Below are 22,284 nucleotides of genomic sequence, written 5' to 3' on the forward strand. Positions count from 1 at the left end.
TTCTGGTAATTCAAGGATTCACGGTACAAAGTCCTTGTTACTGGCGGCAACAGTTACTGAAATTGAATCTATTTTACCTAGCAGATGGTTAAAGACTCGGAGTTGGTCAGTCCCGAGACTACACTTGAAGCCAGGACTTTTGAGTACTGGGTAATTCAAGTACTCATGTGAAATCTGATTACTAAACAAATATTCTAGCTTGATATGGTTTTGCTGCTAGTACAAAGCCGCTTTTTTCTGGTATGTTTTGGGACTAAACTAAAAGCGAAACAAGGATGGGACTAGAGTTCCGTTGCATGGTCAAATATCAGTAGTACAGATTTGATTCCTCAGAAATTATGTTTGATAAGGGGTACGCCTTCGCTGAGATATAAGTCTCTATGAAGGGTGTAAATAGCGGGACCTTTTCATCACATTCGGTTTGTATAAATCTCTGAGGAATCAAAACAAGAACTGTACAGAAATCGGCTTCATTACCTTTTAATGGAAATGGAGTAATGCGACATGCACTATTCACTAAGGATACGGGTAATGCCACAATAGATCTAAACAATGGTCCCAGTGGCGCATCCGAACAGGGAAAAAAATCAATAAATTTGTTCTGAGTAACCTGTGAGAACTCTTTTGGAAATCATCAAACCATGAGTCTTGACACGAATGCTTCTGGTGTAAAGTGTCATTAATAAAGAAAAAAAAAAATCAAACCAGGAATTCCTCGGAGAACATCTTAAAATGATTTAAGATGTTCTCAGAGGTATTCCTGGTTTGATTGGTCTCTTATGTCATTGTGGATTCCCTTAAAATACTCCAAAGATTTTTACAGTAATTTGCCATGAGTAGTTTTAAGATATTATCCTGGCAATTACAGGAATGCTGATTCAGCTTCTTATACGAAGTTTGCCAAGTTCTTCAGATAATTGAAAATTATCTAATTATTATGATTAGGAATTTATATTCCTGTATATTTTTCCAAGCAATCTTGCTCGGATATGACAAATATAGCATTATAAATCACATAATGAATTGAACTCGCTCTGCGCGTATGTTCATAGTTTACATGAGGTGGTTGGATATAGGTTATGAGAAGGGTCTGCGTGAACTGTTGGGATTTGAATTCGAAACGTGCCACCTGCTGAGTTGTTGAGTAACCAAGTGGCTTGATAGTTTTATTGGTAAAGTACTCCTCTAACATACAAGAGTAGCGAGTTTGAACCCCACCTGAGCAATCCATGATATCACTCAAAATTTATCCATTTTTTCCACGCGTAATGACTAATGATTTATTCAACTTCTAGGAATTACTCCAGGTAATGAAATATGAAAAGATTTTACAACAATTATTGCTAGAATTTTCCCAGGCATTTTTCATCAGAGATTTTTCCAAGAATTTAGTCACTCTTCCTGGAGTTATTTAAAGGATTTCTTACAAAGTTCATCAAACATTTGTATAGAGTTCCGTATTTTTGAAGTTTCGAATAAAGCCAAGTAATTATCCAGAAATACTTATATTATAACAAAGTTCACGTCAAACATATCTTATTTGTTTTTCCAGCAATAAATGTTATAATTTCCTTATGAATTTGTTTTCTCAGAATTCCTCCAAATATTGCAACAAGATTTTTTCCAAGTATACATTGAAAATTAGATTAAAGGCAAAATAAAGCTTTTCAGGGTTTCATTCAAATTGTTGTTGGTTTTAATTTTGTAACTATACTACTTTTTGAAATTTACACTACCAAGAATTAGTCTGCAGAATCCAAAGCAAATTTCTCAAGATATTTCTTCCTAAGTTTCTGCAAGAAATATTCTTGAAAAAAATGTTAGACTAATCTTTCCTGAAATAATTTAAAGTATTCAAAACAAAATCTGGATATTTGGATAAATTTTTCAGGATTTCTTGCGCGGCTAAAACGAAAAGCCATGCCTGACAAAGACAGCTCTAAGTTTATAACTGTGATAATGCTCATTGATGCTGAGAAGCAGGCTTTGTTCCATGAGGACGTAATCCCAAGAAAAAGAAGTACGATTTGAATTGACAAAAGCAAAATCTTATGTGCATATAGACCTATACAAGGCTCTTAGTTGTTTTGCGATGTTTTTTTGTACCTTAATATATTCTATATGGCGTTAACAATTTGTTTCAAATATAACTGATAATCATGATAATAAAATAAGTACACATGTATGTTTTGTTCAAGTGTATCTAATAATTGGGATTTTTGCTTGGTACTTAGTGCGCCTTAGTTGAGTCCCGACCATATGATTTTTGAGTTGTATTTCCCTGGTCTTTAGAGCCTTTTTCTATCCAGTTTCTTTCTAGATCAATGCCATCATTTGCAATGTTTTTTTTATTTCGCAAAATTTAGACTATAATATCGAACATGCGCTATAAATATGATTATGTACAAGTCGAAACGGGACTCTGAGTATTATTCTTTTACAACGATGCTTACACGCTAAATCTTAAAAATATATCACCTAATTCGGACTGGTTCTCCTTTCACTCAATCACGATTCGCCCCAGAACCACTTAAAGTCGAATCCTTTGAGTCCGGCCTGCTTCTCCGTTTCCTCCCGCGGAGTTTCCTCTGGGCTCACCTTTTCGAACTTGATGTGCGGCTGGAATCCAAACTCGTTCGCTTTGTAGGTGACACCCGCCGGATGCCATCCCGGCCAACGGCAAAGTATCCTCCTTCCTTGTTGCCCTGGCGGTCTCCTTGCTCGTGGTGGCCATGATAACCGACGGTGTAATTGAACCGGTAGAGGAGTCCGTTGAGGATATGCTGAATCATCATGTTGGCGGTGTTGATGTGGTCAAGTTTGCCTCCAGAGCTGGACGTGTTTCCACCACTTGCTGATGAGGAGGTAGGTTTGGAAGAAATTGGCTTTGCATTGGAAGCTTCGTTGGGTTTAGCACTGCCTCCACCTCCGTCAGAGGGTGGTGGTTGGAGTGATTGAGTTGACGGTGTTTTGCTGACCGATTGCATATCTTCGGGGGATTGAGGCTTTGTCGACTCTTTCGAGCTGGGAGCTTTCGAAGCGGACGGATTATCGACGAGTTTTTGAGGTGTTTCATCTGGGGAAGATTTGGGGCTTTCGTTAGGGGTGGTAGTGATCGGTTTGCTGGTCGTTGTAACGCTTTCGATGTCGTTCTTGTTCACTATTTTGAACGGAGGAACATACAAGGTGCTGGTTTCTGGCAGTGATGGTTCCGTTGAGGGTTTCACAGTTGTCGTTTCCGGAATTTTGCATCCCGAGCAGGCAGCATAACCCGAAGACTTTGGAGTTACTTGTGGGTTGGCAGTGGTTATAATTCTAAAAGGTTGCGGAGTGGTCGATGTGGTTGTTGTTGTACTGGGTGTAGTCGTAGGTGCACTGGTGGTTGTTGGGGGAGCTGTCGGTCCCAGTTTGTAGTTTTTCATGCTGACAATTTTGAAATTTCCATTTTCGTCGGTGGCATAAACCGTTACGTGGTACACATTGTCAGCTGTGATGAAGCCGAACTCTCCCATAACGATGCCATTTATGTCTGTAATGGTAATTGAAGAAATGATAAAATTATTGGATTGCAATTTTAAAAAGTTTTGTCTTGAACATTCAATGATTCCTGACAAAACATTGAAGATTTTCGAAGTATATGAACGCTAATTCTTCTAAATGTGTAGAGGTTGCAACTTTGAAAATGTTGGGAATCACTGATCTAATGTGACAACTATTTCAGTCAACCTCACACCCCTTTGCATAGGTTTCTAATTCAACACATGAAATTTGATAAGACATCGCACATTTAGATACCATTTTCCAAATTTAGCGACCTGTGCGCATCAACGTCCATGACATCATGAACCACACTAAAAACGTTGGAGGTTATTCTAATCGACGCATATGGGATGGGCCTCCCTCTCTCTGCTGGTTTACCTTTCGACTCTTTCCGATGTTGATGACCTTCGATGTTGAAACCGAATTCGTAAGGCCGGATGGGACCATCGTAGTATTTGGATGCCGCCCGCACCAGGGACACCAGCACAACGATGTGAATCTGCAGAGGGTAAAGATAGTTTAGGATTGACAGTCAAATTAAGGAGCAATTAAGGAACGGGAACACTCTGTGTATTATCAAAAAGTAGCCAATAATATAATTAAATATATAATTTATACACTCACCCTCGCATTAAAAATATACAAACAAGCACTTAAATTTTGATATACGCCAAGAAAAAAACCAATAATTAGCAATACATTACTAGCAAAATGCAAATAAGCACAACTTAAAGTTGCAACTAAGCACTTCAAAATTCGAAATACACCAATGCAAACACAAAATCAGCACTAAAAATAATCTAGTCTGGGGGGAATGTGCTTTCCGGGTGACGAGTTATCCCACCGGGACACAACATGTTCAAAAAAGCGTCGGCGGGAGTTGTGACTAACTGTGATGGACCGGTGAGAGTGACATTTTTATGGGATAAGTTGATAATAATATGGTTGTTTAGAATATGGAGAAGGTGTGGATAATGGTTTGTTGTGGTTTTCTCTGTTTGGGTTTGAGAATCTTCAGAAATGATCGGACGATAAAAAGATCATTCACATAAATTTCGTTGCATTTTATCTTCATTGCATTCTTATGTAAATTATTAAGAACTCAGCAATGCAAACTGCTTGGTTCACTAAAAAATCTATCAAAGGAAATGCTGTCAGCCTTTTTGTATAAATACATTCTAAATACAATTCCTTTGATTCTTAACATTTTTTTAAAGAATAAGTTTTGTTCAGAATGCTATGATGAGTATCTTGGAGCTTTACTCGGTAAAAAAGTAAGCATAAGCACCCGAGCAGAAGAAAAGTGCTACTGAATACCAAACTGAGGAATTCCATACCAGAGAATTTCCAATACTAACAACCTGAATGAGGTATGAATGAGCCCTGCATAAGAGGTAAAATACCTCAAATAATATCTCATGCATGTTCTACTAACACCAAATTGATAACTAGATCAGGTATTGTAATACCTAAATAATACATGATGGATTTTCATATAAAAGTGAAATTTCTCAATAATAGTTCAATACCTCCAGCAGTCTTCAATAGCTGGCAAATACCTCAATTAAGTATTTTTGATTGTTTTAAACATTTCTTTTCAATACGTTAATAATACCACATTGAGGTATTAACTTCTGAACAATACCTAATTTTGGTATGATACCAAAATATGGTATTCATATGTTATTGTGAGTTATTTCTTCCTCCTCGGGTATTGAGGACCGTAAAATACGTATTTTTCTCTATCTTTATTGATAAGATAGGCTAGTTCATCTTGGAACCAACGGCTTTACTTCCTTTCCGAAGGAAGTCGTCACTATAACATAAATGTGAAGTGACTATTTCGGGGATAAGATTCGATCCCAGGTCCTCGGAGTGAAAGGCGTGTGTAATACGTGGTTGTGCTACTCTTCTCCGAATGTTGATTCCCCGAATGTTGTTTCCCCGAACGTCAGTTCTCCGAACACTCCGTTTCACCGAAAAGCGCAGTTCCCCGAAAAGTTTTCAGCACTCATATTTGTCATTACTTACTACATTTCAAGGTGGTGAACGAACCGATCATCGGATATGCACCCTTGTTTATTGGATTGGCGTTATTTCGAGTTTTTCCGTCCTCAGCATTTTTGGCAATATGTGTTCTGTCGAGAATTATCAAATATCTCCTTCTTTTGATTGCTTATTGTTCTTTCTAGTTCAGCATCCTATCACTAGAGACTATTTCAACACCTTTTCGAACTGCATCACTTTTCAGGAATATGGGTCATCCGGGGAACTGCCATTCGGAGAAATGACATTCGGGGAAATCAATCGTTGCACAATCGTAAAACGTAGTTGCTACTCCGTGATTGACTGGAATAATCAAAATTGCACAGGGAACCAACAGAAGTAGCTTAGGTGTAGCATACCAAATTCAATGTATAATGTATCAGTTGAGGACTCCAAACTTAGTAATGTCAATAGTGGTGCCGGCTACGTCCTTACGGGATTCCGGAAAGGGAAGGAATATTAGTGTTTCGTCTATTGCTACTAAAGACCAAGATCACCTCTGCATCTCCATGGTTCTCAGAAGAAGGTGTTTTGTAAGTTGAAGGGTCAATAGCTATATGTTCTCAGGATTCACCTTGATTGATTGATTTGACTTTATTAACGAGATTTTTAGCCCTGGGCTAGTTCATCTCGGGACCAACGGCTTTACTTCCCTTCCGAAGGAAGTCGTCACTATAACTTTTTACGTCATAAGTGACTATGTCGGGGATGGGATTCGATCCCAGGTCCTTAGTAGGTGATGCGATGCATGTAGCGTTAATTTAAAAAGTGAATTTTAGTAATTGCGACAAGTAAATAAGAGAATAGGTACGTGCATCTCAATGTTTTTAATAAAACAAAAATACGAACTTAAGCCGACACTTATCGTCAATAGTTTGTTTAGCAATGAAATAAATGTAATATTTATGTTATCACAAGCATGAAACGAGCTCACCAGTTGGTAATCCATCCTCGACTGAAGACACAATCTTAGCATCAACACAAAAACTGGGATAGAATATCAATCCGATTAAGGTACCGCGGGGCAAGTGGGAACGAAAAAAACGTTAGTTCAAACAAATTGTTCAATAACATTTTCAAATGTCAATATTTTTCAAATCCAACAACACAATCACGTTTTGGCAACATATTTGCTGGTGTGTGCATGAAACTAATCGAATAATTTCGAAATTGTGAAAACCTTGGAAGAAAGTTTTAGAATGAGCCATTGGACGCAGTTGCCTCGCTAAACGGGGCAAGTGGGACACATCCAGTTTCATGCGTCAATCCACATCAGTAAGTCAACCATTACAATAAAAGGATTGATAAATCATATATTTTTCATTTCGAGTACATTTTTGATGTACATAAGGGATCAACCATAAATACGTAACGCTTTAGGAAGAAAACGTTCATTTAATAGTATGTCACCTCGCATTTAATATTAACTGAAAATACGTCAATAAAAGCGTAAAGAGGAATTAAACATGTTCAAAATATATCATTTATAAGTTGTTAATCACAAATTAGCACATAAACCATCAATAATTGCCGGAATTAAAAATATGTTTTGTTATTACTTATATGCATAGTAGAAAATCGCTTAATAGGGTGGAATTGTTTTCCGTCACTACTAAATTTGGTAGAAATAACAAATAAAGTTCAAATAAGATAGAAAAATGATCTTTCTCATGATGCATTTCAAATTTCATCTTTGTGCTTGTTCAATTTCAAAGTCGTATTCCAAAAATAAAAAATAAATAATAAAAAACATATAGAAGAATTACACATTTCTTCTCCCTCTTATGCAATTAAGTAATTTTAGATTTATCTTTTTTGATAAAAATCATTTGTTTGAATGTTTTAGTGCTACTCTCTAGGAAAATGTATGAAACGTCTACGAAAAGTTTTGATTCTGGTTTTTGTTTTGATAGTTCCCACTTACCCCGGGTACAAAGATATTTTGGGGTATGTTAGACCATCGAAAATTTCATATGAAATGAAAACAGAATACTGGTTTATCGTAAGCAGCTTGTAATAATAATTGAAGTTGTAGCTTGCTGATGGAAATTCGATTTATAACACATGTATGTTTTGCGAGTCAATGCAAGACGTGAAACGTTTCGCAAATTATCATGCAAGTTGAAAATAGCGCTGAATTGACAACTGTTACATGAACCCCATGGTAATAAAAATAACAATATGTTCTGTACTTAATACATTCCTTGCCATTGTATCTTCAACTTTCTAGAAGAATACCCCCATGAAAAACTTTTTCTAAGTAGAGTAAGGTGGGGCAAAAGTTCGACCTTAGTGGTATAATCAAAGTTTCCAGGAAAACAATAGCAGTTAAAACAAAACAAATACCATACAGTGAACTTTCAACATATTGGCTATAATTTTGCTGAACAAACTTGTGTCAAAATATTTACTCATTTTTAGTTATAACAGTTTCAAAATTGATTGTCTTATTCGAACTTTTGCCCCACCGGTGGGGCAAGAGTTCGAATCTAGTGTGGGGCAAAAGTTCGCTGGCTAAAACACAAAATATCGATCCTTTTATGACAAGCATACCTTACACCAGCCGTAAACTTAAGTTTAACGAAAAATACACACTAAATTTTCATCAAAAAGTTGCCCAAAACCGAGTTAATTGTAATATACTCAAAAATAGCAGTTTTTTCGCAAAACTAAGTGGAAATGTAAAATTTTGGTGACAATTTTCACACGATCAGACAAATGTTACTAAATTTGAAGATAATATGTGGATTTTAGGCAATTTGCAAATTTTTCCGTGATTTTATACATGGGTCGAACTTTTGCCCCGCTGATTCGAACTTTTGCCCCACTATGGGCCAAAAATTGTTTTCAAGCATTTATGCAAAAATTAATACACCTCAAATCAACCTTATGATAGGCCTTGAAACGCCCTTACATAAAATATTGAAAAAGATTTTATCTTCAATTGGTTCCATGCAACGAAAGTTTGACCAAAAATTACAATATTCACGTCGAAAAACAACAAATAGCCATAACTCATCCAAATCTTAATCGATTTTTATGATATTTGAAGTGAAAGTCACTTACTTGAATAGCATTCGAACCACCATGACATTTATAAGATTTGTTTTGAATTGAGCTAGAAATCTTAAAAAGAAACTCTTACCCCACTCGAACTTTTGCCCCACTTTACTCTAAGCTATGACGAAACGTCCCACTTACCCCAGATTCTCACTTGCCCCGGGGTACCTTACGCGCGAAAACAAACTTGGCTTGGACTCCGTAATGCACTCCGTTGTGATAAATTAAAAAATAGATCAATAATTTCAGGCGAAAATCGTTGCAATCTTAAAATGCCACGAATTATTTTATATAATTTATAATTTGAGTGTAAAATTAGGTTTATATGTATTTTTATACTTTAATTGTGAATTCGATTCGCTTGCCGAACTTTGAACTGTTGCAGAAAATGAAATACAATATGTTAACTAGGTTGATTGTGTTGCCTAAACAAAAAAGAATATTATTACATATTAAAAACAAAAGAAAAGAACAAATTAAGCCAATTTTCTGTGATTTTCTAAAGACACTGCACGTTAATGCTTCCAGTGGGCTGTTTGCCCTTTGAAGGAAGCACCACACTAGACAACGGTCTAGCATGCAACGCCCAGTGGCACAGGTGGAAACCATTCCTATCGGAAAGTTTTTCGGCCTGAGGCGGGAATCGAGCCCACACTCCTTAGTACGATTCTGATAAATGTGTTGGTGACACTAATCGTACGGCTAAGAAGCCCTTGGCCCATTATCATTGTTTAAAGTATAGAAAAGTTTCCCTATTTTGCCATATCCAACTAACTACTAAGGGCTTTCGTACGCGCATATTAATTTCGGGATGGTCAGCATTCGCAACGTTTCATAAGGCAATTAATCTCCACCAGTATCCATATCTCTATCTAACAAGAGAACAACCTCTTTTCTTAGGCATTCGTACTGAGTGACCAGCCCACTTAAGTCTGCCAGTGGGTGAAACACTGAATACAATCACTTCCATTTACATTTGTTTGTAAAACACTCCGCAGTTAAAGAAACAAATAAAGCAAAATGTCGTGTATTATAACTTTTAGGGAATTTCATAAAGTAAATTGCATTATTTTTGTGTCAAAATATGATCCATGAAAAGTGTGCTTATTTTACTTTACCGGATACCCCTGTTGGTTTGACCAGTTTTAATCTGAACACTTTTTAATTTGTACCCCGCTAATTTGCACATCGTTCAGATTAAAAAAGGTTCAAACGTCATTTAGCACGTAGAACAAAGTAAAGTGATATGGAACGCTGTAAAAAAAGACGCAGAATCAATACTATCCGCGGTGCTTTTTCATTTCACTGATCGAACGATAAGAAAAAACAAATACCTTACTTCAATCATTACGATGCACAGAATACGTGCTGGAGGCCACTCAATAATTTTGCGTTGTCCCAAACGAGAAAAGGTCTCAAGAGCTGATTGTTTATCATCTCAACCGACAGGTCAATAAAACTATAAATTTTGCTCACAAACATTCTGGATTCATCGGAAGATTTTATTCGACTATTATGAGGCTACGAAATTCCTCATTGAAACGCTAACATCTACGTATTCCCTCTGTTGATATGTTAACCATTAATTGACGTATGAGTAAAATCGCGCAAAACATTGCCATCAGCCAAATGATCCATACACTTAACTCGGAAAACTTATATTTAGAACGTTTATTTATTCAAGTTTTATGGCTTATTAAGCGTGCCACCGAATTTGTGTTTGATGTCAAAAAAGACAGAGAATAGCGTTCTGTATGCTAATAGAGCTCCAGATTTGTCTTGTCGAGCTCCAGTGTGCTTGATCCGATTTGCTATTCATTTTGGCCTACATTCGTATTCAATGGGCACATTAATTCAGCCGTTAGCAAAATATTATGTCACCAACTTGAATAGAGACTCTCAGAAAATGGGGTGATCCATGTTCTTTGACATACGAGGTGATCAATTTTATTGAGTAATCTAATTTATAGTCTTCTACTGCATCTCCAGCCGTTGACAGAACCATGTTCTCAGTCACTTTCATAAGTTTTACCGTGATAGGAAGCGACGCTTATTATCATACATCATTATGAGCGGAAAACGAAACGTTTCCAGAATCGCACATAAACAAGGGACAGAGGCGGTGAAGATTACATTGCGATTGACAATGTTAAGCGGATACAAATGAAGCGATAATGGTGACATTCAGCTTTCAGTGCTGGCTGAGTGTCATCGATGTCGATGCTGGAGAGAAATTCATTACTCATCTAGAACCGGTACTCATTGTAGTTGTGCACCTGATCAATATTGATGGAGTGGTACATAAATGAGGTTCGCGAGGTCCATCAATTGAGCTGTCACTGCAAGCCGGAAAGGCTCGCTTAACGATTAACGATTTTTCTTGCACTTACATGGAATGGGAAGAATCATTTGCGACAGAGGGTGTGTTTACTATGTAAGTGGCTATGTAAGTGGCCTGCGCGTCGCTAAAGAGATGCTGAAAAAGAGCGGTCGATGTCATTGGCATCCGAAAATAAATTTATAATTGACCGATTCGTTACGAAGTTTAATATTTTTTATTATTTTGTTTTTCAAAGATTGTCTCCAACATAAATATTTATAAAAAAGTGTGTCATGGTAGATTTCTTGCACTCAAACTGAAAACCAGTCTTGTTCTCAATAAACTTAGATTCTTACCCATGATTATTGATGGAATTCAACAAGAACCGCAAGGTCTTGCAAGGAATCTGCCGAAAATTAACAATGTCAAACCAACCAAAATTCTGCAATGGGTGTTGCCACCAGAACTACAAGTAATTCAAAAAAGTAATCCATTCATGAAGGAATCCATCAAATAGTATTTTTAGATCTCCTAATAAGTATTCCGCTCTGAATATTTAAAAAATTCTTTGATTAGTTTGTTTTAAGGATATATTTTGATTTTTTTCCAATGTTGAAATGTAGGCTTTTAAAGAATATTCAGTAATTACTTTAGGTATTTTCATTAAAACTACTCTCAAACTTATCCTCAAAAACTTTCACGAATTTCCAGATTTTTTTTAAAATTGGTTTAAGTTTTGGGAAATGAAAGACTTCTTCAAAACTACTTCATGTATCATTTTAGATACTTTAACACGCATAGAATATTTATTACTATTCCTCAAATATACGCCCAGAGTTGCGAAAATGCCAAATTCTCATTACTCATGCTTGATTTGTAGTTCACCCAACTTAACATCCAAAACATCATGAATGAATTGGCTCATCCGTTTGACTCATTAGCTTTTCTTCTATAGTTTTTCTCCCAAAGCATATTGATGGGCATCGGACGGGTGGCTAAGTGACCTTTGAGTTTCTGGGAGCGTGTTACTACGGGATGTAATGTGGCCGTTTGCTCAATACAGGTTCTCATCAACCTCAGTGGATCGTGGAAGGGCGACGGTCGAAAGAATATCGCTTCAATCTAGCAGATTGACGTATTTTGGCACTAACTGACAACGCAAATTCTATTCGGCCATGATAATCTTCGAGATGGGTAAAAATTCTGGCAAACTGGCGATTTTTCGGATAGACCACGCATTGAGACTTGCACATGTGATAAGCTCTCTGTTCTAACTAAGTATATTTCAATGGCACAAAACGACAAGCATCAAAGAAGAAAAGAAGTGAGAGGTTGACATTTTTCAGTCCGTGTAATATTTCAGATACTAGTGTAATTCAATTTTTAACCTAACATAATACCGGCCATCTTTTGCAAACTATTTGCGAATTTCAACTAAACGTTTTTAAAAAATATTGCATACTAGTGGTCCCGTCAAACTTCGTCTTGCCATCAAGTAGGCTGTTGAATAGTGCTATGAATGGACCTATGCACGGGTTCACTCTTTGACGTTTGAGCGGTGCCGTGTTATTTATGTGGCCATGGCAACGAATGAATTCGGCACCGCTCAAACGTCAAATTAGTGAACTCGTGCATTGGTCCATAGTCCCATACAAAATTACAGTTCCGTTCACTCTCGTTTTTCCAACTTTCCTGGTAAATTTCCTGGATTTTTATACACACAAACACGTCGGAACCCTTGACGAACATAGCGGAGAAAGAATCATCCAGATCCGTTCACCCGTTCGTAAGCCATTTCGTGACATACAAACATCATTCCATTTTTATTTATATAAGATAGATAGATAGATGAAGATAAGATATGCATCTTACTCTTCTGTAGCACATTCCATTGGACAAATCATGCAGACGGCTCTTTTAAGAACTCCAGACGGCGTACGAAGACTCACAGCTCGAGTCACTTCATTGAGTCCTGGATGAACTTCAGTGATGCGGGCCAATGGCCAGAGGGCAGGAGGATATTATTTACCTTTCACGACAACGAGGTCCCTGACGTGCAGTCAGTTCCTTCAAATATTCATCTCGCCACCGCTGTCAAGAAAGTTGAGAAAACTTCGGAAGAGTTTGATATTGACTGAGACGGTTGAATGGCACATTTCGAACGTCGAATTCGGGGGCGGATCATATTCTTCACCAAAAAGTGCGCTAGGGTTAGAACACCTAGATCATTTCCTGTTTGTCAGGACCAGATTGAAGCATAGTGTAGAGTGCGTGCTGTTCATTTTTCGCCTCACTCAAATTCGTACCGTTATTGGAGTACAAATGCTGCGGCTTGTTCCGCCGTCAAACGAAACAGTCAAGTAATCAAACAAACGAAGACGAAAATGTTAGATTTGCGAGCAACATTTAGCGGCCAGAACTCATCACGAACGACCGACAAGGTCATCTTAACTCTTTCAGCAGTAAGCTTGCAATGGTGGTGGTTCAAAAGTAGTTACGTGAAGGGGTGAAATCCAGGAATAACAATCTGATGCTTTATATTGAAAGATTCGTTGGACAGCCTCAAAAGGTCACCGACGCGAATCAACCCATCTGCGTCAATGAAAGAGTTCAGCAGACGAAGGCAAGATTTGTTCGAAACCATTTGTCCCTTTTCCAACCGATGCAGATCTTCGGGGAAAACCTCACTTTGAACTAGCTTTGCAAGCGCTAGTTTAGCATTATGTAACTCAATGACGGAGAGAACCTTGCTGGAACATATTTTAGTGTTATTACGAGCAAAGTTGCAGAAGCGGAAACAGTATCCGACACACAGAAATATGCTGCCAATGTGAACCTTGGAAAAGAGCCTGGGTTTCGGCGACATGATTAGCCAAAATCTTTAGCAACGAGCGATCTTGTTTGTGCCTCACAATCTGGCGGTACATCTGTCAGCCACCACAGCCGATCGCAAATTTCCAAAATCGGATAAGCAGACTCAACAAATCGTCTTGAACGACAGGTCCGACAAACAAGGAGTTATTCAGAGAGTGTCCTGAGCTCGTCTTCGAAGACCCATCAAAAACGACTCTCACCTTCGTACACACTTAAAAAAAATTACGGATTACGGTGAAATTTCACCGTAATCTCAACAGCTGAAGCTTCGGTGAAAAATCACCGAACAATCTGTAAAATCTTTGAACGAAATCATAAAGAAAAATAAGAAAATGGCTCAGACCGGGGATCAAACTCCCGACCTACCGATCAGGAAGTAGGCTTGCTACCACTAGGCTAGCTTACATTGCTTGTTAGTGGTGTGCAAAAACTGCAACAAAAGGAAGCTCATGCCTGCCAAAGCGACTGTCACACGATTTCACAGAAGTTTGGTGAAAATAATGCTGTTACCGAACTGTTCGTTAGTATTTCACAGGGTAACAGTAAATTTTTTTGTTTCACGGATTTTTTCCGGTAAAATAATAGATTTCACGGATTTTCTCCGGTAAAATAGTTGATTTCACGGATTTTGTCGGTAAAATAGTGGATTTCACAGGAAAATCTGTAATTTTGTTGTTTACAGTTCAATTTCGGTGATTTATTTCACAGGATACTGCGATTTATTTTAAGTGTGTAGTGGAATCTGGAATCTTTCAGAACTCGATGGTGCGGAAGGTATCAATCCCTCGGATCATCCTCATCGCGAGGTGTGGCACTGATGTGATGTGCCCAAGGGATACTTTACATTCTCCCTGATGAAATCGGTGATGATATTGCGCCAATAAAGTATTATCTTTGGAGAGTTTTCGTTCCAATAGCAGGAAACGACGAAGCGCAGCCACCTTGTAGTTACCAATTATTTGGTCGTGGTCGCAGCGTTGTTCGTCGATGGAGTAATTTGATCCGTACTGCTCCTTCGCTTGCCAAAACCTTTCTAATAGCGTAACAACTGCTTACATCGTTCTGAAATGCAGTTAGCGGCAAAATATACAGACAATAACCTTTCGAACATTCAGTTTCTCTCACTAGCCGCCGAGCAGCGACACTGATGTTTGTATTCCACTCATTGGTCACGCTACGTTAGTTTCTCAAGCTTCCAACACAAGCGCATGGAAGAATGGTTGTTAAGAACTGTCAAAACGTATGGAAAATAATGAAAAAACGTAACCTAGACAACCGGAAATCGCATGAAAGTTCACGTTATAAGTCGTTTATTCGTACTAATTACATCAAACCTGCAAAACACCGTGGATAAACTCGCCGGATTTATGAGTTTCCTCGCATAAAACACTTTTTTCTGAGTTCATTTATACATTTTGCTTCGTCCCGTACACTCGTACAAAGTAAGTCGAATTAATCCGTAGCAGCTGTCAAATCAACATTTGTTATCATACGTTAAGTCGCATAAGATTATAGGTTAGTTAGGTTGAATATTTATACACTCGCAATGTATGTTATTATTCATCACATAATATATGCACGCATATCGCCTTCACTTTTGTACGTAGAAGGCCTTTTCGCGACATCTTATAAGTGAAATGTTGCACATACAAAGCCTCCAGGTGATTTCGTTATACGTACATTTTGGTTGTCTGGGAAGTTACTTGCAATTAAGAAACTGAATCGGAAAAGTAGTGATTAGAAATCAAGCGTAATGTGATTGTGTTTAGTTCATCTTTCATGGTGCTTCATGGTTTCGTTTTTACTACCACTGAAAAACAGCCATGCCTTTTCAGTTTTGAAATCACCCTATTGATCGCTTATAGAAGTTACGGTCGCCGCATGACACGTAACTGTACGTTGAGAATTGTTATCATTAACCCGTATAGGCCTGAGTAAAAGCAAAAATTCTAAAAATCTCACCGCTCGGCGAATTTTTAATAGATTCAAATGATTTTTTGTCAGTATAGTGGTACACATATCTTATTGCTAGAAGTGGACAGAGCAATGCGGAAATATTCCTGTGGTCGGAGTTATTCCGGTGGATCACTGGGTCAGGTCGGGTAAGAAGGGTACCGTCAAACGGGGTAACTTGCAAAAATTATCAACTTCAAAGCTATATGGATGAAAATTTGGAGGATTCTGATGAAACAAAAACCATCTAGTATCCTAATCGCCACGTGAAGAATACCACGCGGTATACATTTTATCAATATTTGGTTTTCTGGGATCAGGAGAGACGAAAAGTATACATTTTTCATCTTCTTCTTTCTTTTCTGGCGTTACGTCCCCACTGTGACAGAGCCTGCTTCTCAGCTTAGTGTTCTTATGAGCACTTCCACAGTTAGTAACTGAGAGCTTACTATGCCAATGACCATTTTTGCATGCGTATATCGTGTGGCAGGTACGAAGATACTCTATGCCCAAGGAAGTCGAGAAAATTTCCAACCCGAAAAGATCCTCGACCGGTGGGATTCAAACCCACGACCCTCAGCTTGGTCTTGCTGAATAGCTGCGCGTTTACCGCTACGGCTATTTGGGCCCCTATACATTTTTCATGCCACCCCTGATGTGGGGTAACATGCAACACACAGTGCTACCTTAAGTACACTATTGAAAACTTAACCTATATCGTGTTATTATGATCATATAATAATTTTCTGCAATAAAAGTATGACGATAATAAGAAACAGCTACTGTACTCTTACAAAACTAATTATTATTGATTGATTTATGAGTATTAAACCAATTTGATTGAAAACTTCATTAGTATTGCATAGGGTGTCCACACGGGAATATTCTAGCATATTATAAGTCTTGACAATAATTGGAAGACCATTAAAACGATTTGATGCAACTTTTCTACAAATACAATTGAAATTTAGGATATGCTTCACATAACTTATTGTTTATAAAAATTCAAATCAAAGCGACGTATCACATATTGATATGTATATTTTAAAATGGTCTCTATTGGTGTTCAAAAACAACTTTTAGCATACTTCATGCAGAAAGTCCCCAATGGCAGATCTGCAAGTTAGTTTTGCACAGATTTTCAATTTTGTTCATTATTTTCATGAATAAAATAAATCTAAATCTAATAATAATGCGATTTATGTAAATTTTTCAATATTTAGTACCAAACGTGTATTAAATTAATTGCGGTAGTTAGTGAACAAATTTATGTTCAACTAGTGGGCCCGGCAAACTTCGTCTTGCCATCAAGTCATCAAGTAGGCTGTTGAAAAATGTCATGGTATCTCCTATACAAAATTACATATTAGTACTCCCTCGTTTTACCAAATTTTCCGATAACTTCCCTAAACTATTCCGTCATACGAACACGTCGGAGCCCTTCAAGAAGACAACAGTGAAAGAATTGTGCAGATCGGATGTCCTGTTCTCAAGTTATTTCGTGACATACAAACACCACTCCATTTTTATTTATATAGATTTTGCCTTTTCATGTGTTTTCGATGATAAACGGTAAAAAAATATCAAACAATTGAGATCAAAATAGCTGTTGCAAGTTACCCCATTAGGGTAGTCAAAAAGGTTTTTGAATTTTTATATTGTTTAAGCATCAAATTATCAAAACTTTTATATTGTCAATTAGTACACTTCTAAGTACTGTAACTGTTAGCAAATGCCTCGAATTACAAATTTAAACCGGTTTTGTGGTACGAGGAACGTTTTCCAACATAAGATTTCTATCTCAATCAAATAAGTGAAGATGAAGCATCGGAAGCATAAAAGAAAACGAGTGAATTTAAAGCTGTAATAGTGGTCTCGTGCACGTTATATGTGGTGGTGGCATATGCAAAGATTATTAGATGTTGTGATATCTGTGGTAGAGTGTGGAGTAAATAGATCTGTTTGTTGTCATTCGCGCTATGTATAAACATAAATATGATGCAGTTTCCAATAAGAATTCATTGGAGGGTATGTGTTGTGTATCATAACAAAGATTGCTTTAAATGTACATATTGTGTGTATTCCTTATCAAACATTACGATATAGGCGGATTAAATACGTTTTCTCTCATTTCTCAGTAAGCGAAGAAGGGAATCAGTGTTCAGTAACAACGGATGAGCTGCTATATCTGCTAGCAAATCGGAGCGAATGTCATTCCAATTGACTGTGCTGGGACAGGATCTCTGTAAGAAAAAATGGAACATCATACCTCTGGTGGTGTAAAATATGATGAGATTTGCCTTACCCAAATCACTACAGTCAGACTCTTCAAGGTCGTAAATATCCAGAAGTTTTCTGTTGAAATTTTCTTTCTCGAGTGCCAATTCCTTCCAATGTTCGTAAGAATAATCTCCATATCGTTGCATATTTTGTCGAATGGAATCCCACCAAGTGAATCCCGGTCGACAGGAACGTAATTTACGGGCCTGCAAACGGGCAGCACAACGTAATGGATGGGTTGTATCACGTCTGCGAACATGCCCCCACCAGCGCATCTGATACATTCTAGCTTTTTTGGTAATTCTACGCTTCTGAAGCAGACCGTTTACAGAGCGTGGGAGATTGGAGCCATTAGTACTTCGACATAATGATGACATGCCTCGAACTATCTGTGACTCATATCCGCGTATTGACCTACGACTATACTTCGTTAGAACTGCCACCTGAGTTCCATAAAGCATTGCAGGTGCTATTACTGTTTCGTAGATAAGACGACCAATCTGCCAGGTGGGACGGTGTTTCTTTAAAAAATCCATGATTGCTTTTGAAACCCGAACAGCATTTCTACACCGTGTTCTGACAGTCAGAGGTCTATCCAAACGTGCAGTTAAGTAAATCCCTAAGTAGCGCATCGGGTCTGTTGTCTTGTAGGTTGTTCCGCAGATATTTATCTCGGGTGCAGCTTCGTTGTTTGGATCGCGAATAAGAACCTTACATTTGGTATTGTTCAAATCCAGTCCAACGTACGAAAGGTATTCCACCAACTTAGGCAGAATCTGTTCGAGGTCTTCAAGTTTTTCCACGATTATGATTAGGTCATCAGCAAAAGCTAGGATGATAGGTAATGAGATATGGCCGGTCTGATTTAGGCGCAAACTGTTCACTTCATCTTGAACAGATTCAAGGACAGACTCCATTATAAGGTTAAATATAAAAGGGGATAAGGGACAACCCTGTTTAATCCCCCGAGTCCGCTGAATCGGTCGTGATAGTTGTCCTCTCCACATGACTTGCTGTTGCTCTCCCCGTAAGCACTCCAGAATCCTGTTTATAAAACAAGCTGGAACACGTTTTCCTGTGTAAAGAAAATAAACCTGTAATATTAGTATTAATTTATCGCCTCTGTTATCATACCTCTTAATATGGCAGGTAGCGAACTTAAGGACACTCTGTCAAACGCCTTCTCAATATCCAAGGACATAAGTAAAAGGGGAACTCCACCATTCCAGCGCTCTTGCAATATGCGTTGGAGTGTATGAAGATGGTCTACAGTAGATCGCTCAGGTAAAAAAGCGGCTTGATGAAAGCCTATAGGACCTACAGCTTGTTGAAGCTTGCTTAAAATCCACGTAGCGTATACTTTGTAGGCAGCACTACTTAAACATATGCGGCGATACTCGTTGATAGTTTTCGGGTTCTTCACCTTTGGAATTGGGACAACAAGAACATGCTTCCACTCTTCGGGCATCTTGTTTTCTTCCCATACCTTAGCCAATAGTTGGTGTAATTCTTTGGTGGTGGCTTCATTGCAGTATTTGAAATATTCATTATGCACAGAGTCTACTCCAGGTGACTTGCCATTTTTCAATCCAGAAATAATCTGTTCAATCTCAGTAAGACTAGGAGGAGGAGGAATTGTGGAACCAAGTAACTCAGGTAGAGGGTCAGGAATCAATACGATATCTTCTGCAGCAGGGATCCAATCGTCGAGACGGATAGTACATCCGCTCAATTTGGGCTGAACCTTCTTTTTGTACTTCTTCAAATATCTGAATGTCCTGTTCACTCTCTCCCCCGCGGGATAATGCTGTAAATTTTTGAAGAAACTTTCAATGTCCTTCTCTTCAGATTCCTTCATAGCAAGTCTGAAAGCTTCCTTTGCATCTTGTAAGCGATATCTCCACTTTGGATGGATAGATCGAGCTGCCCAAAAAGTCATCTTTTTGAGCCTAGCGTAGGCAAGTCGACACATTCTATTAGGCAAATCAGGGGAAGATCTAGCGAGGACAGCAGTAGCTGAATCCTTTATCTTACTCTTAAGTGTGTGCCAGATATCTTCTACGTTGTCGGTAGAATTGATGGTAGAAGTTAGGCCTTGTAATCGCTCATGATATCTCTTCTGGACACCATCAAGCTTCAGATGCGAAGGGTTGATATTACTTTTGACTCGAACACGGCTACATTGTAGTAAAGCTGGTCTGGGATTGGATCTATTGTCTACTATATTACACAATAGTAGTTTATGATCAGAAACATTGTCGGGCATGAAGCATTGCATTTTTCGTAGGTATACACCGGAATGGAGATGAGTCAAAAGGTGATCGACCTGAGTAGAACTCCTTCCGTTGGTCCAAGTCCATCTGAAGCTATCGTTAGAATTAAACTGAGTACTACGCACAGCCATAGAATACAGTTGCAAGAACAGTCTCATTTGTGAACCATTTTCATTAAATTGCTCATGACCAGCATACTGACCAATAAGTTGTGCTTCGTCAGCTGATAAGGAGTTACAACTAAGATGACTGTTAAAATCACCAGCAATAATCAGGCGTTTTTTATTAGGAAGCTGTGCCACTAGCCTACCAAGGTTGGCAAAGAATCTGTCGGCAATTCGATTCGGTCCATGTACGTTGATTAACGTTACGTTTTTGACTTCAGAAGCAACCTATACAATTAATATATTTTTAGCGAAATTATTTAAAACTTATAGTGTAACTTACCATATAATCAATATGAATTTTCTGTAAATAGGGTCCACTGTTGATTAGTTTCTGCACCACTATGTCTGCGTCACGGCGAACTAAAATAGCTAAACCACGTCTATTTCCAGAAATTGTACTTCCTCCAAGAAACCATTTGAAATTTGACGTGGCTGTTGACTGGCAGCTCAAATTCACCTCTTGTAGAAGAGCGACATGCACTCGTTGATTGAATAGGATAGTGTCAATAGCTTCTCGTTTGAGTTCAGTTCGACATCCATTAACATTCCATGAAGCAAATCGGAGTCCCTGTTTGGGGTCGATCGAAATACAAGGATGTTCGGTCGTTTGAGATTCGGTCAGGATTCGTCGCGACACACGTTCTGCTGCTAACAATTGTTCAGAGTCATTTATCCCAATAGGTGGAGATTGAAATAGCAGACTACCATATGGGCCGTCTGGATTATGCAGATCTTCCAGAATGTGGAACGAAATTACTGAACATTGGTTGCTAGGATTATAGCAAACAGTTCCACTAGGCACTGTGTATACACAAATAGAGATGTTCAGCAAGGCAGATAATATCTTGAATGAGACTTCCGCGTTATCAATTCGCCCAAGTTTGAATAGATACGAAATACGAGTCACATCCTCTTCGCATTCATAGGGTAGACCGAATAAGGGAAGGAGATTACGTGAATTATATTCCACTTCTTCAGCTATCAAACAACGGAAAATGTACAACATTTCTTCGGATGGGATATTGCCACAAATCTGATGTATCAAAGAACAAGTCGAGGCGCTAGGTGTATTGAACCTTAAAACTCGGCTCCCAGGTGGCAGGTTAGGCAGATGAACGTGCTCCGTTATACGTTGGTTCAAAGCAAGGTTACTTGGGCGGATACATATGACACTATCATAATGTGTCCTATCGTTTCCATGATAATCCTGAACATCCCGATAATACACATGGTAACACGGAGGTGGGCTGGTAGAGGAGAATTCTACCGGAGAAAACTCAATTTTCGTGTTGCTCTGATGAATTATAATGGTGACATTATAATGGTTGGATAGAGCAGCGAAAGATTCGGATCCTCCCCAATATCCGGGTAGCTTCAAATATTCCAGGTAAATCTCGATCTTCCTTTCAATCGGAGCATCCGTATCAATGAGTTCGTCTGCTGTAGAGGTTAGGGTGGCATGGTAGAAATCCGGATCAGATAAAATGACGCTTACTGCGGTCTGCCGTAGCTGCAAACTGTATGAGTTGAACAGAGGATTACGAGGGCTTATTCCGAACATTTGATGCACTATGGACCCAAAAAGACAATTTCCATCACCGGGAATTTTTAACAGCCAATACTGATCCCCTTCTGAGTTTCGAAGCACATCCATAGGTAAACTTATTTTTTGATCACTGAGATAAAGCAATTAATCCGTTCATTCACTAAGCAGCGTGGGTCGATTGAGAAAAATGTGAAAGCACGCGTATATGTTTGTGTGTGCGTGTTT

The 22,284-nt window shown here is 38.3% G+C and overlaps 1 protein-coding gene across 1 annotated transcript in view; it reads right to left on the reverse strand.

Annotated features, from left to right (window-relative positions):
- Positions 1 to 2,333: 2,333 nt before the first annotated feature.
- Positions 2,334 to 22,284, reverse strand: part of LOC5574852 (protein lethal(3)malignant blood neoplasm 1) — a 41,493-nt gene continuing 21,542 nt past the window's right edge. Inside the window, 3 exon segments of the mRNA XM_021840572.1 lie at positions 2,334 to 2,654; positions 2,657 to 3,529; positions 3,919 to 4,039. Of these exon segments, the coding sequence (XP_021696264.1) occupies positions 2,509 to 2,654; positions 2,657 to 3,529; positions 3,919 to 4,039 (1,140 nt within the window). The 3' untranslated portion in view covers positions 2,334 to 2,508.

Source organism: Aedes aegypti, chromosome 2, assembly GCF_002204515.2.
Source record: "Aedes aegypti strain LVP_AGWG chromosome 2, AaegL5.0 Primary Assembly, whole genome shotgun sequence".
In the NCBI taxonomy this organism is placed as follows: domain Eukaryota; kingdom Metazoa; phylum Arthropoda; class Insecta; order Diptera; family Culicidae; genus Aedes; species Aedes aegypti.